Source organism: Martes martes (assembly GCF_963455335.1).
Source record: "Martes martes genome assembly, chromosome: 2".
In the NCBI taxonomy this organism is placed as follows: domain Eukaryota; kingdom Metazoa; phylum Chordata; class Mammalia; order Carnivora; family Mustelidae; genus Martes; species Martes martes.
This window is the reverse complement of record NC_137889.1, coordinates 89851439-89871308: the sequence shown is the minus strand read 5'-3', so window position 1 is coordinate 89871308 and position 19870 is coordinate 89851439. Positions and strand designations below refer to the sequence as shown.

Sequence of the window (19870 nt, the reverse complement as noted above, 5' to 3'; positions counted from 1 at the left end):
GAGTCATTTTGACCTTAGTGGGAGATGTTTAAGCACAGATAGCTTCCCTGAGGGTCCACAAACATGAAAAGTTGGGAATTTCCTATATCACTGGCTGCTTAAATATTTGCTCAGCATTTTAGCCTCTAGCAACTTCTTTCTGTCTGTTTTTTTCTGAATTTTGCCCCACAAATTGTGCGGAATTTGCCTTGATAGGAAAGGGCACAGAATGCTGGGTTTGCCTTTGTGTTCCCTACTTTCCAGGAACTTGGCCCTGCAAGTTCTGCTTTGCTTACTCTCATCAGAGAGAACTTTTCAAATTCCCCTTGTATTTTATTTATTTTTATGGTTGTTCTTAGGAGAATGCTTGGTTTGGAACAGCTAGTCCATCATAGCCAGATAAAAAGTTCTTTGTGGATAACTCTGATTTTTTAAAAAACTAGAGCTGGGATTATCAATTATACTTAAATTTAAAAACAAATCAAAACAAAAACAACTGAAAACAAAAACGAAGTTTATGGACATTTCACATTTCAAACCTAGTTCACAAACTATTAAGTATCTCAATCTAAATCTTTTATAACTTGTCCAATGAAGCATTTTTAAATTCCTTTTATAAATTTAATACTCAGTTTTTGTTTTAAATTCTTTACCTGCTCACTGAAAGGACCTATTTTATATTTTTATTTTAGCCAGAGGCTTCCATTGAGATTAAACAATAACTTTGTTGTTTAACCCTTAAACTGTCCCTGCTCCCCTTCCCCCAGGGGACTTACTTAAAAACAAGTCCCGGAAACCAGCCTCAGGTAACAAAGCTCAAATACAAGGGTGGGTCAGGCCAGGTGGAGACATCCGATTAGTGAGGGGTTGCATACTGTTTCCCTAGCTACCAAGGTGATGGGATAGTTTCCATGGCTACTGTGGGGTAAATTGTAATTCGATTAGCCACCTGTGTGTGGCCAGGCCCAACCACATGGCCTTTGCTCTATAAAAGTTCGTCTGGAAAGCAGGGAGGGGTTGCCCTTTCTCTGTAAGAGGTACGGCCCTGGCCGGCCAGTTTGATTCTTGATGCTTGGTGCGAAGTAAAGCTTTGCTTGACCTTCGCTTTGTATCAGTCTTGCTCCTTTAATTCACAAACTATTAAGTATCTCAATCTAAATCTTTTATAACTTGTCCAATGAAGCATTTTTAAACTGCTTTTATAAATTTAATACTGTTTTTGTTTTAAATTCTTTACCTGCTCACTATTAGTTTGATTTTCTAAATCATTTTTATACCTAATTCTAAATCTTCGTAGAGTTTAAACATATTCACCCATTATGGAAATGATTATGTCATCCTGAACAATTTTGTTGCAGATTATTTTCTTGGCTAAATGAGGGAGTATAACAACCAGGGGTATAAAATCTGGAGCTATAAATTCAGAGAAATTTCTCTTGTCCCTGACTGTCAGAATTAACCCCCTTTTTTGTAATAACTATGTCATAAACTCCAAAATAAAACAAAAACAAAAGTAGGGTGATGGTGATCATGTGGTCTTCCCCTAATCTTGAGTTGTCTCGTAATATGCTTTTCAAACCAGGCAAGTTTATCTCCCATTCATCTTTCTTCTGCTTCATGAATTTTGATAAACTTTCATATTCTGTATTTACTTACTAAATATTTAATTGACATTGAGGAGTTTATGCATTTAATTGACATTAAGGGAGGTTATGCATTCAGAGTTGTGTCTGCTTCCCTAATACAGCTCCTATGCTTGTTCTTATCATAGCAATATGGACTGTTCATTGCAAAAGGAACCATATATTGCATTGCAGTTTAAAGATTTTTTATTTACTTATTTGACAGACAGATCACAAGTAGGCAGAGAGGCAGGCAGAGAGAGAGGAGGAAGCAGGCTCCCCGCTGAGCAGAGAGCCCGATGTGGGGCTCGATCCCAGGACGCTGGGATCATGACCCGAGCCGAAGGCAGAGGCTTAAACCACTGAGCCACCCAGGCGCCCCTGCATTGCAGTTTAAAACAGACTTTTTTTTAAAAAAATGCTTAATAACATATTTTATTGAATCCACTGTATTGAAAAAAATTTTTTTTAAAGATTTTATTTGTTTATATATTTGAGAATGTGTGAGCACATGCATGCATGCATGCTGGTGGGAGGGTCAGAGGGCGAGGGGAAAGGAGAGAGAATCTTAAGCTGACTCTTTGCTGAGAACAGAGCCCATTGGGCTCCATCCCAGGACCACAAGATGATGACCTGAGCCAAAACCGAGTCAGATGCTTAACTGTCTGAGCCACCCAGGTGCCCCCAAAATACATTTTCAAAAATTTTATTTATTTGTTTTTATTTTTAACATATGATGTATTGTTTCATGGGTACAGGGGTGTGATTCATCAGTCCTACCTAATACACAGTGCTAACCACAACACATGCCCTCCCCAATGTCTATCACCCAGTCACCCCATCCCACCCTCCCCCCTCCATTCCAGCAACCCTCAGTGTGTTTCCTGAGGTTAAGAGTCTCTTATGGTTTGTTTCCCTCTCTGGTTTCTTCTTGTTTTATTTTTTCCTCTCTTACCCTATGATCCTCTGCCTTGTTCCTCAAATTCCACATATCAGTGAGATCATGTAATTGTCTTTCTCTGATTGACTTATTTTGCCTAGTGTAATATCTTCTAGTTCCATCCACGTCATTGCAAATGGCAAGATTTCATTTTTTTTTTTTTTTAAAGATTTTATTTATTTATTTGACAGACAGATCACAAGTAGGCAGAGAGGCAGGCAGAGAGAGAAGGGAGGAAGCAGACTCCCTGCTGAGCAGAGAGCCCGATGCGGGGCTTGATCCCAGGACGCCGGGATCATGACCTGAGCCGAAGGCAGCGGCTTTAACCCACTGAGCCACCCAGGCGCCCCAAGATTTCATTTTTTGATGGCTGTATAATATTCTATTGTGTGTATATATATATATATATACCACATCTTCTTTATTCATATGTCCATGGACATCTGGGCTCTTTCCATAGTTTGGCTATTGTGGACATTGCTGCTGTAAACATTGGGGTGCAGATGCCCCTTTGGATCACTGCATTTCTATCTTTGGGGGAAATACCCAGTAGTACAATTGCTAGGTCATAGGTACCTCTGTTTGCAACTTTTTGAGGAGCCTCCACACTGTTTTCCAGAGTGGCTGCACCAGCTTGCATTCTTACCAAGAGTGTAGGGAGGTTCCCCTTTCTCCCCATCCTCACCAACATCTGTCGTTTCCTGACTTGTTAATTTTAGCCTTTCTGACTGGTGTGAGGTGGTATCTCACTGTGGTTTTTTTTTTTTTTTTTTAAAGATTTTATTTATTTATTTGAAAGAGAATGAGTGAGAGAGAGCATGAGAGAGGAAAGGTCAGAGGGAGAAGCAGACTCCCCAAGGAGCTGGGAGCCCGATGCGGGACTCGATCCTGGAAGTCCAGGATCATGACCTGAGCCGAAGGCAGTTGCTCAACCAACTGAGCCACCCAGGCGCCCCATCTCACTGTGGTTTTGATATGTATTTTCCTGATGCTGAGTGATGTGGAGCACTTTTTCATGGGTCTGTTGGCCATTTGGATATCTTCTGCCCATTTCTTGAATGGATTATTTGTTCTTTGGGTGTTAAGTTTGTTAAGTTCTTTATAGATTTTGGATACTAGCCCTTTATCTGATATGTCGTTTCCAAATATCTTCTCCCATTCTGTTTGTTGTCTTTTGGTTTTGTTGACTGTTTCCTTTGCTGTGCAAAAGCTTTTTGTCTTGATGAAATCCCAATAGTTCATTTTTGCCTTTGTTTTCATTGCCTTTGGCGATGGTCTAGGAAGAAGTTGCTGTGGTTGAGGTTGAAAGAGGTTGTTGCCTGTGTTCTTCTCTAGGATTTTTATGGATTCCTGTCTCACATTGAGGCCTTTCATCTCTTTGAGTCTGTTTTTGTGTATGGCATAAGGAATTGGTCTGGTTTCATTCTTCTGCATGTGGCTGTCCAGTTTTCCCAACACCATTTGTTGAAGAGGCTGTCTTTTTTCCATTGGACATTCTTTTCTGCTTTGTCGAAGATCGGTTGACCATAGAATTGAGGGTCCATTTCTGGGCTCTCTGTTCTGTTCTGTTGATCTATGTGTGTGTTTTTGTGCCAGTACCATACTGTCTTGATGATGACAGCTTTGTAATAGAGCTTGAAGTCCGGAATGGTGATGCAACCAGCTTTGCTTTTCTTTTTCAACATTCCTCTGGTTGTTCTTTTCTTTTTCCATACAAAAGGGTCTTTTCTTGTTCCATACAAATTTTAGGATTATTTGTTCCATTTCTGTGAAAAAGGTTGATGATATTTTGATAGGGATTGCATTAAATGTGTAGATTGGGGGCGTCTGGGTGGCTCAGTGGTTTAAGCCTCTGCCTTCGGCTCGGGTCATTGATCCCAGCGTCCTGGGATCGAGCCCCACATCGGGCGCTCTGCTCAGTGGGGAGCCTGCTTCCTCCTCTCTCTCTGCCTGCCTCTCTGCCTACTTGTGATCTGTCTGTCAAATAAGTAAATAAAAAATTTAAAAAAAAATTAAAAAAAAATGTGTAGATTGCTCTAGGTAGCATAAATATCTTCACAGTATTTGTTCTTCCAATCCATGAGCATGGAATAGTTTTCCATTTCTTTGTGTCTTCCTCAGTTTCTTTCATGAGAATTTTGTAGTTTCTGAGTACAGAGTCTTAGCCTCTTTGGTTAGATTTATTCCTGGGAATCTTATGATTTTGGGTGCAATTGTAAATGGTATTGACTCTCTAATTTCTCTTTCTTCTGTCTTGCTGCTGGTGTATAGAAATGCAGCTGATTTCTGTGCATTGATTTTATACCCTGCCATTTTACTGAATTCCTGCTTGAGTTTTAGCAGTTTTGGGGTAGAGTCTTTTGGGTTTTCCACATATAGTATCATATCATCTACAAAGAGTAGGAGTTTGACTACTTCTTTGCTGATTGAGATGTCTTTTGTTTCTTTTGTTGTCTGATTGATGAGGCTAGGAATTCTAGTCTAGACACATTGCCAAACTGCTGTGGTGATTGTGGACATCCCTCCTGTGTTCCTGACCTTAGGGGAAAGCTCTCAGTTTTTCCCCATTGAGAATGATATTCGCTATGGGTTTTTCATAGATGGCTTTGATGATATTGGGGTATGTACCATCTATCCCTACACAGTGAAGAGTTTTAATCAAGAAAGGATATTGTATTTTGTCAAATGCTTTTTCTGCATCTTTTGAGAGGATCATATGGTTCTTGTCCTTTCTTTTATTAATATAGTCTGTCACATTAATTGATTGTGGATGTTGAACCAACCTTGCAGCCCAGGAATAAATCCCACTCGGTCGTGGTGAGTAATCCTGTTGGATCCTACTGGCTAGTAATTTGGTGAGAATTTTCGCATCTGTGTTCATCAGGGATATTGGTCTGTAATTCTTCTTTTTGGTGAGGTCTTTGTCTGGTTTTGGAATCAAGGTCTCATAAAATGAGTTTGGAAGTTTTCCTTCCCTTTCTGTTTTTTTGGAATAGTTTCAGAATAGGTATTAATTCTTTAAATGGTAGAATTTCCCTGGGAAACCATCTGGCACAGGGCTCTTGTTTATTGGGAGATTTTGATGACTGCTTCAATCTTCTTGCTGGTATGGCTCTGTGCAGGTTTTCTATTTCTTCCTGGTTCAATTTTGGTAGTTTATACGTCTCTAGGAATGTATCCATTTCTTCTAGATTATCTAATTTGTTGGTATTCTGTGCTCATAATACGTTTTTATTTTATTTTTAAAGAGATTTTATCCTTTTTTTTTTTTTTAAGTTTAAAAAAAATTTATTTATTTGACAGGGAGAGGCATAGCAAGAGAAGGGATACAAGCAGGGGGAGTGGGTGAAGGAGAAGCAAGCTTCCCGCTGAGCAGGGAGCATGATGCGGGGCTCAGTCCCAGAGCCCTGGGATCATGACCTGAGTCCAAGGCAGCTACTTAATGACTGAGCCACTCAGGTGCCCCCATAATATGTTTTTATAATTGTTAGTATTTCTCCAGTGTTGGTTGTGATTGCTCCTCTTTCATTCATGATTTTATTAATTTGGGTCCTTTCTCTTTTCTTTTTGTTTAATTCCGGCCAGGGATTTATCAATCCTATTAATTCTTTCAGAGAACCAGCTCCTAGTTTCATTGATCTGTCCTACTGTTCTTTTGGTTTCTGTTTCATTGATTTCTGCTCTAATCCTTATTATTTCTCTTCTCCTGCTGGGTTTAATCTTTATTTGCTGTTCTTTTTCTCCAGCTACTTTAGGTGTAGGGTTAGGTTATATATTTGAGAACTTTCTTGTTTCCTGAGAAAGTCTTGTATTGCTATACACTTCCCTGTTAGGTCTGTCTTTGCTGCATCCCAAAGATTTTGAACAGTTGTGTTTTCATTTTCATTTGTTTCCATGAATTTTTAAAAATTCTTCTTTAATTTCCTGTTTGACCTATTCATTCTTTTTTTTTTTTTTTTTTTTAAATATTTTATTTATTTATTTGACAGACAGAGATCACAAGTAGGCAGAGAGGCAGGCAGGGAGAGAGAGGAGGAAACAGGCTCTCTGCAGAGAGCCTGATGTGGGGCTCGATCCCAGGACCCAGGGATCATGACCTGAGCCAAAGGCAGAGGCTTTAACCCACTGAGCCACCCAGGCACCCCACCTATTCATTCTTTAGTAGGATGCTCTTTAGCCTTCATGTATTTGAGTTCTTTCCAACTTTCGTCTTGTGATTGAGTTTGAGTTTTAAAACACTGTGGTCCAGGGGCGCCTGGGTGGCTCAGTGGGTTAAAGCCGCTGCCTTCGGCTCAGGTCATGATCCCAGCGTCCTGGGATCGAGCCCCGCATCAGGCTCTCTGCTCAGCGGGGAGCCTGCTTCCTCCCTTCTCTCTCTGCCTGCCTCTATGCCTACTTGTGATCTGTCTGTCAAATAAATAAATAAAATCTTTAAAAAAAAATAAATAAAAAGATTTAAAAAAACAAAACAAAACAAAACACTGTGGTCCAAAAATATGCAGGGAATGATTCCAGTCTTTTGGCACCGGTTGCGACTTGATTTGTGACCCAGGATGGGATCTATTCTGGAGAATGTTCCACACGCACTCGAGAAGAATGTGTGTATTCTGTTGCTTTGGGATGGAATGTTCTGAATGTATCTGTGATGTCCATCTGGTCCAGTGTGTTATTTAAAGCCCTTATTTCCTTATTGATCTTTTGCTTAAATGATATGTCCGTTTCAGTGAAAGGGCTATTAAAGTCCCCTACTATTATTGTATTATTGTTGATGTGTTTCTTTGATTTTGTTATTCATTGGCTTATATAATTGGCTGCTCCCATGTTAGGGGCATAAATATTTACCCTTCTTGTTATATCTTCTTGTTGGATAGACCTTTTATTTATTTTTTTTTTTTTAAAAGATTTTTATTTATTTATTTGACAGACAGAGATCACAAGTAGGCAGAGAGGCAGGCAGAGAGAGAGAGAGAGGAGGAAACAGGCTCCCCGCCGGGCAGAGAGCCCAATGTGGGGCTCGATCCAAGGACCCCGGGATCACGACCCGAGCCGAAGGCAGAGGCTTTAACCCACTGAGCCACTCAGGCGCCCCAGACCTTTTATTTTTAAGTATGATATAAGTGTCCTTCCTCATGTCTTATTACAGTCTTTGGTTTAAAATCTAATTTGTCTGATATAAGGATTTTCACCTCAGCTTTCTTTTGATGTCCATTCGCATGGTAAGTGGTTTTCCACCCCCTCACTTTAAATCTGGAGGTGTCTTTGGGTCTAAAATGAATTTCTTGCAGACAGCATATTGATGGGTCTTGTTTTTTTATCCATTCTGATAACGATGTGTCTTTTGATTGGGGCATTTAGCCCATTTACATTCAGGGTAACTATTGAAAGTTATGAATTTAGTGCCATTGTATTGCTTGTAAGGTGACTGTTAGAGTAAATTGTCTCTGTTCCTTTCTGGTGTATGTTACTTTTAAGCTCTCTCTTTGCTTACAGGACCCCTTTCAGTATTTCTTGCAGTGCTGGTTTGGTGATTGCAAATTCTTCCAGTTTCTGTTTGTCCTAGAAGCTTTTTATCTCTCCGTCTATTTTCAGTGACAGCCTAGCTGGATAAAATATTCTTGGCTGCATATCTTTCTCATTTAGTACCCTTAATATATCATGCCAGTCCTTTCTGGCTTACCAGGTCTCTGTGGATAGGTCTGCCGCCAATCTAATGTTTGTACTGTTGTAGGTTACAGACCTCTTGTCCTGAGCTGCTCTAAGGATTTTCTTTTTGTCTCTGAGATTTGTAAGTTTTATTATTAGATGTCGGGATATTGACCTATTTTTATTGATTTTGAGGGGGGTTTTCTGTGCCTCCTTGACTTTGATGCCTGTTTCCTTCCCCAAATTAGGAAAGTTCTATGCTATAATTTGCTCCCATATGCCTTCTGCCCCTCTCTTTCTTCTTCTTCTGGGATTCCAATTACTCTAATATTGTTTAGCTCTGTGGTATTACTTATCTCTCGAATTCTCTTCTTGTGATTCAGTAGTTATTTGTCTCTCTTTTTCTCAGCTTCTTTAGTCTCCATCATTTGGTCTTCTATATGACTAATTCTCTCTTCTGTCTCATTTAGCCTAGCAGTTAGAACTTCCATTTTTTTTTTTTTTTTAAAGATTTTATTTATTTATTTGTCAGAGAGAGAGAGAGAGAGGAAGAGAGAGAGAGCGAGCACAGGCAGAGGCAGAGGGAGAACCAGGCTCCCCGCCAAGCAAGGAGCCCGATGTGGGACTCGATCCCAGGATGCTGGGATCATGACCTGAGCCGAAGGCAGCCGCTTAACCAACTGAGCCACCCAGGCGTCCCTAGAACTTCCATTTTTAATTATACCTCTTTAATAGCCTTTTTGATTTTGACTTGGTTAGATTTTATTTCTCCAGAAAGGGATTCTCTAGTGTCTTATATGCTTTCTTTCAGACCCAGCTAGTATCTTGATAATCATTATTCTGTACCCTCGTTCTGACTTACCAATGTCCATATTGATTAGGTCCCTGGGTAGCTGTTACTACCTTTTGTTCTTTTTTTTGAGGTGAGTTTTTCTGTCTTGCCATTTTGTCCCGAGAAGAACAGATGACTGAGAGAACAAAATACTAGAAGGGTAACAGTGACCCCTGAGAAATATTCACTAAAAAGATCAGAAGAGACATGAAACTGGGGGGAAAAGAAAAAAGAATATGATCAGGTTCATGAATAGAACAGAGCCGTACACTAGATTTTGGGTGTACTTTGGTCTGTTAGAAGAAACTGCCTCCCAAAATTTTAAGAAAAGAAAAAAAAAAATATATATATATATACACACACACACACAAAAATAAGGTGAAATACTATGAAGGGATGGAATATGAATGTAGAATGAAAATTTAAAAAGATTTTGAAAAAGGAATTGATAAGTTGGTTGAAAACAGAAAGAAAAATTTTTAAAAAGGAGAATGTGATCAGGTGGGTGAATAGAACAGAGCTATACACTACACTTAGGATATTTTGGTCTGTTAAAAGAAACGTGAGTAGAGCCGTACACTAGACTTTGTGTGTATTTTGGTCTGTTAGAAGAAACTGCCTCCCCAAATTTTAAAGCAAGAAGAAAAGATACATATATATGTGTCTTTTTTTCTTTATATAGATAGATAGATAGATATCTGTATATCTCTATATATCTATATCTATATTTTGAGTGTATAGATGTATAGATATACAGATATAGATATACACTCAAAATATACAGATATTTTGAGTGTATATATATAGATATATATCTATATATACACATGTAGATATCTGTATATCTGTATATATATACTCAAAATATAGATATAGATATATATACACTCAAAAAATAAGGTTAAATACAATGAAGAGAAAATATGACATAAAAATGGAAATTAAAAATGATTTTCTAAAAGGAATTGAAAAGATAAGTTAGTTGAAAAAGGAAGGAAGAAAATTTCAGAAAAAATAAATAAAAAAAGGTAAAGTTGAAAAGCTAAAGAATCATGGGGAAAAAGCCATGAATTCTATGTGCTATATTCCCCTAGTGCTGGCATTTTGCAGTTCTCATTGATTGGCAAACTTGGTCTTGGCTGGATGTTCTTGCTGATCTTCTGGGGAGGCACCTGTTGCATTGATTCTCAAATGTCTTTGCCAAAGGCAGAATTGCACCACCCTTGCCAGGGGCTAGGCTTGGGGCGCCACTCCTCAGTGTGCCCTCTGAGCAAAGCAGTCAATCCCTCCTGTCTCCTGGGTCTCCAGCCACACTCTGTGCTCACCTGGCCTGTGACCCAGCAATTCTGTCTTTGGTACATATCCCTGTTTGGAGTCTCCAAACCCAGCAGATTGCTGCAGTGCACTCCCAGGGGGTAGTTGGGGAGTCTCCCCAGATATGCTGCTTGTTGAGCCCCTGTTTGAAGAGAACTGGCCCACCTGTGCCGTGATCACGCTTTATAGCCACCCCGAGCTGAGAGCCCACTCCTCAGCTCCGTCTTTGCAGTCGGCTTCTCTGCTCTGATTCCTGGGAGTTCTGTCGCACTCAGGCAACCCCAGTCTTTCTGTGACCCCAAGTGTCCTGAGACCACACTGTCCCACTGTCCCACCAAGAGTTCCAGCCTCCCACTCCTGCTTAGCTACCAAAGCAATGTCCTTCACCGGAGCAAACTTCTAAAAGTTCTGATTTTGTTCTCTACTATCACTTGCCGGGAGCCAGCTGATGGAGGCTCCCTTCCCCCACGGTCTATCTTCCCATTTATCACCTTGAATTCACTTCTCCGCACATCCTACCTTGAGGAAAGTGGTCGCTTTTCTGTTCATAGAGTTGCTGCTATTCTTTTCTTTGATCTCCTGTTGAGTTCATAGGTGTTCAGAATTGTTTGATAACTATCTAGCTGAATTCCTGGGACCAACCAAATTAGGTCTCCTACTCTTCTGCCATCTTGGACCACCTCTGCCCCCAAAATATTTTTCTTTAAGCATGTAATCAGTGTAAAAGTGACTAATGAGGTATTTTACATTCTTTTAAAGTTTAGATCTTCATTTTTATTTTTTTAAATTGTGACATAGTTGACATATACCATTATATTGTTTCAGGTGTGCAAGATAATGATTTAATATTTGTATATATTGTGAAATGATCTCCATAATAAGTCTAGTTAACATCTATCACACATAAAGTCACATTCTTTTTTCTTGTGATAAGAACTTTCAAGATCTGCTGTTTTAACAGCTTTCAAATATACAATGCAGTGTTATTATCAATAGCCACCATCCCAGGACTTATTTATTTTATAGTTGGAAATGTGTACCAAAATGGACTTGTTTTAAGTGTCCTGTACTGGTGTTTACAGTCTCATTTATCTAGACTATCAACTTACTATTGCTTTTCCCTTTGCAGAAAGGCGGAAACTCTCCAGATGTCTTCCGAAAATGACCAAGTTTTTATCCCAATGCCACGAAGAAACACCAGTGACCTCTCCAAGATGACCTCCAACAACCAGAAGACCTTTACTGAAGTAGCTGTGTTAAGTTTTCATAACATTTACTATCGAGTGAAAGTGAAGAGTGGCTTTCTTTTTGGTCGAAAAACAGTTGAGAAGGAAATACTAACTAATATCAAGTATGTGCATGAACTTGTATTTAAATAGCTTTATTGACATACAATGAGCTTTATAGGTTTTGCTTATTGCAAATAAAGGTCTTACGAACATTTGTATACAAGTCCATACAGACATACAGACAAACGCTTTTATTTTGTGTGGCTAACCTCAGAGTGAAATGGCTGGGTCACATCTTAGGTATATGGTTAACTTTAAAGGAACTGCCAAACTGTTTTTAAAGTGGTTGTTCCATACGCATCGACTTTTGTTTGAGAAACCAAACAATGTATTGTTTGTTTTTTTCTGGGTATGAGCTGGGGTTCTCTAGAAAGTGACTGGCTGTATGATTTACTGGTTCTTGGTCGTGGGGATATAACTGTCCTCTCCAAGCTTCTGTTTTCTGATCTGTGAGATGAAGAGGAGAAGTATGGCTATACCTTACAAGCCAAATCCTTTTAGGTCCTTCTGCACTTTATGTCCTTTATGTTCCAGATGCTAGCGGGAGGTAGTTGAAATGACAGTTGAGGTAGTTGAAATGACAGTATGTTGTAAAAGTACTTTGGTTTTCAAATACACTTGTTTCAGATGAGTGGTCTGTTTATATAGTAGTTTGTACCATGTACTTAATGCTTCTCTCCATTACCCAGGCAGAGACTATTTAAATATAAGACAACTATAACTTTGCTTAAGCTGTGTAGCTGAAGTCCAAAGTGATAAGAGAAATTAGGAATTGAATCAGGTCTTGATTAGAACGAACTGACCTTTCTGAAAAGCTGACAAGTTCTTTGTGGAACATATTAATCAAGAAAATATTGGTCACTTTGGATTTTGTGCTAATGACTGGAAGATAAAGGATTTGAATACACACAGGTGGAATAGATTTAAAACTCATACTATGTGAGTGTACATTTATCTTGCTTATGTTTAAAAGCTACTAGATTAGTAACTTGGTATAACACAAGTGTTATCTGATTAGTGCTTCATAAAGTTTTATGGCCCAATGGTATACATTTTAGCAATAGATGAGTTCATCCTAGGTTGAATGTGCATAGCTAGGTTCATAAAAACTCAGTCAAATCTTGTCGTTCTTTCCGATTTTATAGTTAAAAGGACAGGAGGGATTGGTTTCCTTGCTAACTCACATTTCTGGTTTAGGCATCTCTAAGAGAGGTCATCACTGTTTTTGCTGCAGTATTTCTAATCTTTCCCCTATCTGCTGACTTCACCTAAGTAGAATTTCTGGGATGGGGAAAGATTGCTCTCATATGTGTTATTTTTTATTTGTGTTTAATAGTGCCACTATCATTCACAATAGTTATTGTATTTCAAAAAAAGCTGGTGAGAAGCTTGGTTTTTGTTTTTCTGTGGACATTTTGTAATCTCATTTATAGAACTGAGTAACTAGAACCTGATTTCCTCTTGTGGGGGGAGGCGTGAAGAAGATAAAACAAAATCTGACTATGAGAATTCAAAAAGGTGAGACCTTAATTCCTCATGAAAATCTTTGTGTTACACTTAGTTTGTCTCCATGCCCAGCATTTGAGCTTTCCCTCATCAATACTGAAGATATATGGAAAAAAATGGTCCATTCCAGTAGATGTGTGGATCCCCACTGGTCATCATGGAAATTCAATATACCATTTGGGAATTTGTTAAATTGATCATTTATTTTGACATAATTTTAAACTTAGACCTTGTACTTTTCACCCCTATGCCTCACCTGTTAACGTTTCACTGCATTTGCTCATCACATTTAGTTTTTATATACCCATTATCATTGGTATTTTTCTAAAAGCAAGCTCCCATATGATGTTTTATTATCCCTAACTCCTTTGGTGTATGTTTTCCAGAATTAAGGGTCCTCTTTTCTGTAATCACTCAGTCATCGTTTTGGAGCAGCCGAGGGGGAGTGCAGCCTCATAGTGAATACAGTGGTGGGTGCTAAGAGACCATCGGTCACCTGTGCTCTTAACATAGTTGATTGACCACCACATCATGTCTCCTTTGTCTCATCCAACCTAGTATTTCTCGCATGCCTTAACCTTGATTACTTGGTCATGTTGGTGTCTACCAACCTTCTCCACCATAATGTTACCATTTTCCACATTGTAATTGATAAATGCTATGAAGGGAGGTAAGACATTATTCCAAAACAGTATTCCTCGTTAATCTTCACCCCACCAGCTTCAGCTCCCATTGACTCTTCCCACCTGAAGTGGCAGTAATGATCACTATGATAGTTATCAAAGGGTGATTTTCTCTTTTCATTCATCTCTTCTGCATGGATCAATTTGAAGTCTACTGAAAGAAAAAAGCTTTATTCATCATCTCATTCAGTATAGACTCATGGATTTCATATTCAGTGGTAATGCACTATTATCAATACTTTTCTTGGTACTCCCATTGTTCCTGATTCGTTTACTGGGAGACTTTCCTTTTTTTTTTTTTTAAGCTCATTCTTTTGAGATGTCCTCTCATTTGAGTAGTTTTTGGCACAGCAAAAAGTTTCAGACTCCCTGAATACTTATCTTGCTTCAGACCTGGAATCAGCTGTGGTTCCTTTTTGTGGAGGATGGTATTTACAAACCAAGATCTGGGTGCTTGGAATATTGGTTGCTGTTGGGATGCCATATGTTCTTAGCCTTCTCAGTGGGTAGACCTAGCGAGCATATGTCTATATATGTGTACACACATATGCCTATACTTGTGTCTCTATATCTGTGTATATAGATTAGAACCTAGGACTTCTCATTAATACTGACAATTGTAATCTAATACCCCACGGTTCTTTCCACATTTCTGTGTTTGTAAAACATCTCAAAAAGTGAAAACCCTGGCTCTCGTTATCCTTGATACACTTACTGATTTGCTCATTTTTCTTTTTTTTTTTTTTTTTTTTTTAAAAGATTTTATTTATTTATTTGACAGAGACAGAGATCACAAGTAGGCAGAGAGGCAGGCAGAGAGAGAGGAGGAAGCAGGCTCCCCACCGAGCAGAGAGCCCGATACGGGGCTCGATCCCAGGACCCCGGAATCATGACCCGAGCCGAAGGCAGAGGCCTTAACCCACTGAGCCACCCAGGCGCCCCTAATTTGCTCATTTTTCTTATTCTTTAATACAAGGAATTAGCCCACCCTTCAGCTGTCACCTCTCTTCCTCCCATCTCCCTTCACAGCCTGTGTTCCATTATAGCTGTTGAGTTTTTCCCACTTCTTGACATTTTTTTTTGCAAGCTTGCCTTTTTTCCTGTAATTCTCATTTATAAAAATGCAGACTCATTTATTCAACAAATTTTAGACATCTGCTAGGTGCTTGACATTGTGCAAGAAGCTGGTGGCATAGATATGTCCTCTGCTCTCAGAAACCTTCTAGTCCAGTGGTGGATTCAGACAAGTAGAGCGTGGCACTGTGTTATTCTACCATGATGGAAGAATGGGAGGACCCTGTGGAAGCCCTTAAACTTAAATTGGAGAGCCAGGGGCATGAGAGAGTGTGTCTGTGTGTGCCTGTGTGTGTGTATGTGTGTGTGTGTGTGTGTGTAGGGTAGGGAGGGAAGGTGCACCAAGCAGTGGGAATGACATGGACTTCTCCATAAAATGAGACCAGAGGATTAACCATTATGCACTAAAATGTAATAGTTGGGACCTCAGTCCTTTAGCTGGGTTTCACCTGATGTGTTCAGCATTTAATAATCTATTTAATGATCTACCTATTGTAGACCGCTGTGCTGCATGCTATAGTGGGGTGGGGGGAACACGAGATGGCACCATTCTTGTTGACAAGACTTTATAGTATGAGAGTGAAACTTCCCTGCACGCAAATGCTGTAAAGCCATAAATAAGGGTGGAAAATTAGTTTTGAGGGATGATAGTAGAGTGGAGGGCGGGGTGAGGGAGCAAGGAGATTGTAGACCATAAACCAGAACAGAAGTCAACAGCCTTTCTGTAAAGGGACGGCTAATAAATACTTTCCACTTTATGGGCCACACATCTGTGCGGCAACTCCTTGGTCCTGTCACTGCAGTGTGAAGGCAGTCATGGATGTAGACGAATGAATGCGGCTCTGTTCCAGTAACACTTTATGAACAGAACAGGTGACTAGCCATTGGCTGATCCCTGGCCTAGAGTGCAAGCTCCACAAGTCCTAGGCTTTGTTTTATCCTCAGCTCCATCCCATGTCCTAGAAGAGTGTCTTATCACCTGTAGTAGTTACTGGATAATTGTGCTGAATGAATGGAGGGAGAATTAGCCCCTTCACCCAACTGGAACTCTTTCTTGCATTTGTGATTGGACATTACTGTTGTTTTCTGTAATGCTAGGGTCTAGTGCCAAAGTAAGCCCCTCAGGGAACTGAAAGATTGTCCTAGCCTGTTCACATTCAATTTTGGGTTAATCATTTAGGATTGTTGGTCTTTATTTGAGTAGATATTTTAAAAACCTGGAAAAGTTTCCTGACAGTGACGTCTTGGTGAATATCAAGCTGATTTTTGGTCATTTTAGTAGAAGTTACTGGATAGCTATTAATACATTTCCTGGGTAGCTTTTTTTTTTTTTTTTTTTTTTTTTTAAGATTTAATTTATTTATTTGAGAGAGAGAGGAAGAGCATGACTGGAGAGAAGGTCAGATGGAGAAGCAGACTCCCTGTGGAGCTGGGACTCCAGGACTCTGGGATCATGACCTGAGCTGAAGGCAGTTGCTTCACCAAACAAGCCACCCAGGCACCTACTGGGTAGCTATTAATAAAGAAGATGCATCAAAAGCTACAGATAAATGCATCTTGAAAGTTCCCTTAACCAGTGTGTCTTTTTATACTGTGAGGGGTGGGTGGGGAAGACAGCACTGAAAGCATAAGAGATCTTTCTGTTCTACAGCTTGCTCCCAGTTTATCAAACTCATTTTTTTGTCGGGTGTTTCAGTGAGAGGCACCTCAGTTCATGAGCAGAGTGAGAGCTACCTTCCCTCTTAGCCTCCACCAGCCATTTTATACTTGTAACAGTTTAAGCACAAGAGTCAGTAATTGCTGAGATCTTCCGTGGTTGAGGCACTGGGGTACAACTGCTTTGTGAAGTTCAGCACTCATGGTTGTATAACCTTAGGATTGGCCTCTGAGAATAATTGCCTGGGAATGAAATAGATTTCAGCTTTGGAATAGATACTATTTTTATTTTGGGATAAATTTTGATTTATCTGTTCCAACAGAGATTGGGCATAGACACCAAGGTTTTGAAAAGGCTTTTCCAGCTTTTCCAGGTCTCTATTTTATCATGCCTGTTGAGCTGGAGAGACCCTACTTTTTTTTTTTTTTTTTTTTTAACTTAATATATTTTAAAAAGATTTTATTTATCTATTTTAGAGGGGAGACGGGGCAGAGCCAGGGGGGAAAGAGTATTAAGCAGATTCCACACTGAGCATGAAGCTCAACGTGGAGCTCAATCCCACAACCCTGAGATCAGGCCCTGAGCCAAAACCAAGAGTCAAATACTTAACTGACTCTACCCCCCTGGGTGCCCCTGGAGAGGGCATCGTCTCTATTCTCCTTTCTCCAGTCCATTTCTCCTTGACAGTCTACTGGTTACCTTCAGGATAAAATTCAAACTACTTACCTTCTTCTTGAGTCTCAGCACAGTAAACCCAGCCTTAATTTTTTCTACCTTCTTGCTCTCTATCTGGGTATTCACTGCCCTTAAACATCTTAGTTTGTCTGGGACATGCTGTGTGTACTCCCATGCCTCTATATCCTTAAAGGTTGTTGCCTACAGAAAGTGGCATCTACCAGTTCTATGCTGAGAACTTTCCAGTCCACTTACCTGATACTTTATAAGGGAGAGAATAGTATATCCTGAGGGTACATGTTTTACTTTTCTAATTCAGTAACAATTTTGTGACAGCTAAGAAATGGTATTTTGTTTTTTACCCATGAGGTGCTTTATTCTTAGCAATTGAAATTCTACTTCACATACATTGTTTCTTAATCTGATGAGTTTTAAGTGGTGAGAACGCTACTGGTGATTCTAGAAATCCGTTGACTTATTAATTGTGTAGAACTTAGAGTAGGTAGCCACAGAGGTGACTTGAAGTAAATCAGTTAATATCATCAAACATTAGTTAAGACTTGTTACATTCTTTACACTGTGCTAAGAGGGGTAAGTGTAACAGATATGTTTAATCAGAATCTGTGACTTTAAGGAAACTTGAAATTTCTTGTGTTCTTTTTCAAAGACTATAAATGGTTTAGAGAAGAAATGAAAGGAGTTTAGAGGGACCCAAGCCATTTTTCTTATAGGTCTTGACTGGTGATTAAGATCCTTAGTGTGCTGGACTTAGGTTAATTGACATACGTTAATGGACATTACATTAATTGTCTTTTTCCTTTCAGCATTGGTTTGTGCTTGCTTTCCATCTATAGTTTAATCACTTTCATTGAGCGTATTAGATGCAGACTCTAAATTTATAGAACCGGTTTTGAAGTGGGCTGATAAACTGATATGTTCTGTGCTTACAGTGGCATCATGAGACCTGGCCTCAATGCCATTCTGGGACCTACAGGTGGAGGCAAATCTTCGTGAGTATAATAGTAGAAGTCAGCTTTTCCTTTGGGGGTTTAATGTGCTTTTCAAGATGTCTTTCATGTGAGCAGGTATGTGTCCAGCGTTCGCTGCCTGTCTAGTGTGGTTCTAGGTGCTGTGGATAACGTGCATGATGCTAGCTTGGGGCTGGTTGTCCCAAGGACTGGGAAATCTTGGCCAGCTTACTAACAGCTCATGATAACAAGACATGACTGACATACAGCTGTCAGCTATGGTTTGAGCTAATGGGGAGGGAAAGGAGAGAGAAAAAAATTGAAAGTGGGTAGATGGAGCCAAAGGCCCAAGTGAAGACTTACTTCTTAGACAAAGGAGCACATTACATTGTCTGACTTGAGAGACCCCCAAGGTCCCATGACCTGGAAGGCTGTTGGGGAAGTCTGTGCTGGAGCAGCCAACGGTGACTTGGTTCCATGTTTTTGAGTTATACTGTAATATAAACTAAAAAAGGGAAGGTGAGAATTGAAAAATATATGTAATTTTATGATGAATCATGAAATTCTACACCTGAAACCAATTTCATCATATATGTTGACTAACTAGAATTTAAATAAAAATTGAATTCAAGGAAGTACCTGAAAAAACAGAAAACCATATACATAATTTTAGGTAATCATGGAATTTCTTGATTGGTCAATATTCTAACTTGAGTGGAATTTGGATTTAGAGTAGCTGAGAGATACAGCCTGAGTTGGAGAAAAACAACAACGTAATATGTCCTCTCATAGGTTGTTAGATATCTTAGCTGCAAGGAAAGATCCGAATGGATTATCTGGAGATGTTCTGATAAATGGAGCACCTCGACCTGCCAATTTCAAATGTAATTCAGGTTACGTGGTACAAGTAAGTATTTGTGGATTTGTGTTTTAGCCTTCTTCTATTTCTGTATGGGCAAATGCCTTGGTTGATAGATCACCGTACTTCCAGCTGACCAAATGACATGTTCATGGAACCAGTTGCCTTCACACCAGCTTTTCATAATCTCTTGTTAAGATTCGGAGTGGTGTTAAATGAAGAGGCAGGAAGAATCTGGAATCTAACCGCTGTAAGGGCAATGATATTCATTCTAGATGTGATTTCCACAAGACTCTACTAGTCTCCTTTTTTGCCCTACCTTCACCTCTCTCCTTCCCCTAGCTTAGAAAGATGTTTTGCTAAATTTGTGTAAAGCAGTCTGGACATGTCTGCTAGTAGTAATCATAATTACCTGTGTCGACCTTGATGTACAGATAGGGAATGGAAATTATGCCATCTGCTTTTCTAGCTGTCTGTATTTGGAGTTGCTGTCATTTGTCTACCTGCAAGTTCATCATTAGGTAGAACATTATGTTGGATATGGTATTCTTGGGGATGAAGTTACATGTGCGTAAGCATGATGGTATTAGAAAAAAACCTAATATGTCTTGTTAAAATGCCATTTTGCTTCAAGGATGATGTCGTGATGGGAACTCTGACAGTGAGAGAAAATTTACAGTTCTCAGCAGCTCTCCGGCTTCCGACAACCATGATGAGTCATGAAAAAAATGAGCGAATTAACAAGGTCATTCAGCAGTTAGGTCTGGATAAAGTGGCAGATTCCAAGGTAATGTGGAAAAACCAGATAGGGTCATAGCCAGCATTAAGA

The 19870-nt window shown here is 39.5% G+C and overlaps 1 protein-coding gene across 5 annotated transcripts in view; it reads left to right on the top strand.

The window, feature by feature from the left end:
* Positions 1–19870, top strand: part of ABCG2 (ATP binding cassette subfamily G member 2 (JR blood group)) — a 166263-nt gene that overhangs the window by 107872 nt on the left and 38521 nt on the right. For all 5 annotated transcript variants that reach the window (XM_080797463.1, XM_080797461.1, XM_080797464.1 and 2 more), the window contains exons 2-5: positions 11460–11681; positions 18165–18224; positions 18975–19089; positions 19676–19828. In XM_080797463.1, the coding sequence (XP_080653589.1) occupies positions 11479–11681; positions 18165–18224; positions 18975–19089; positions 19676–19828 (531 nt within the window). In that variant the 5' untranslated portion in view covers positions 11460–11478. The remainder of the gene's footprint in view (positions 1–11459; positions 11682–18164; positions 18225–18974; positions 19090–19675; positions 19829–19870) is intronic.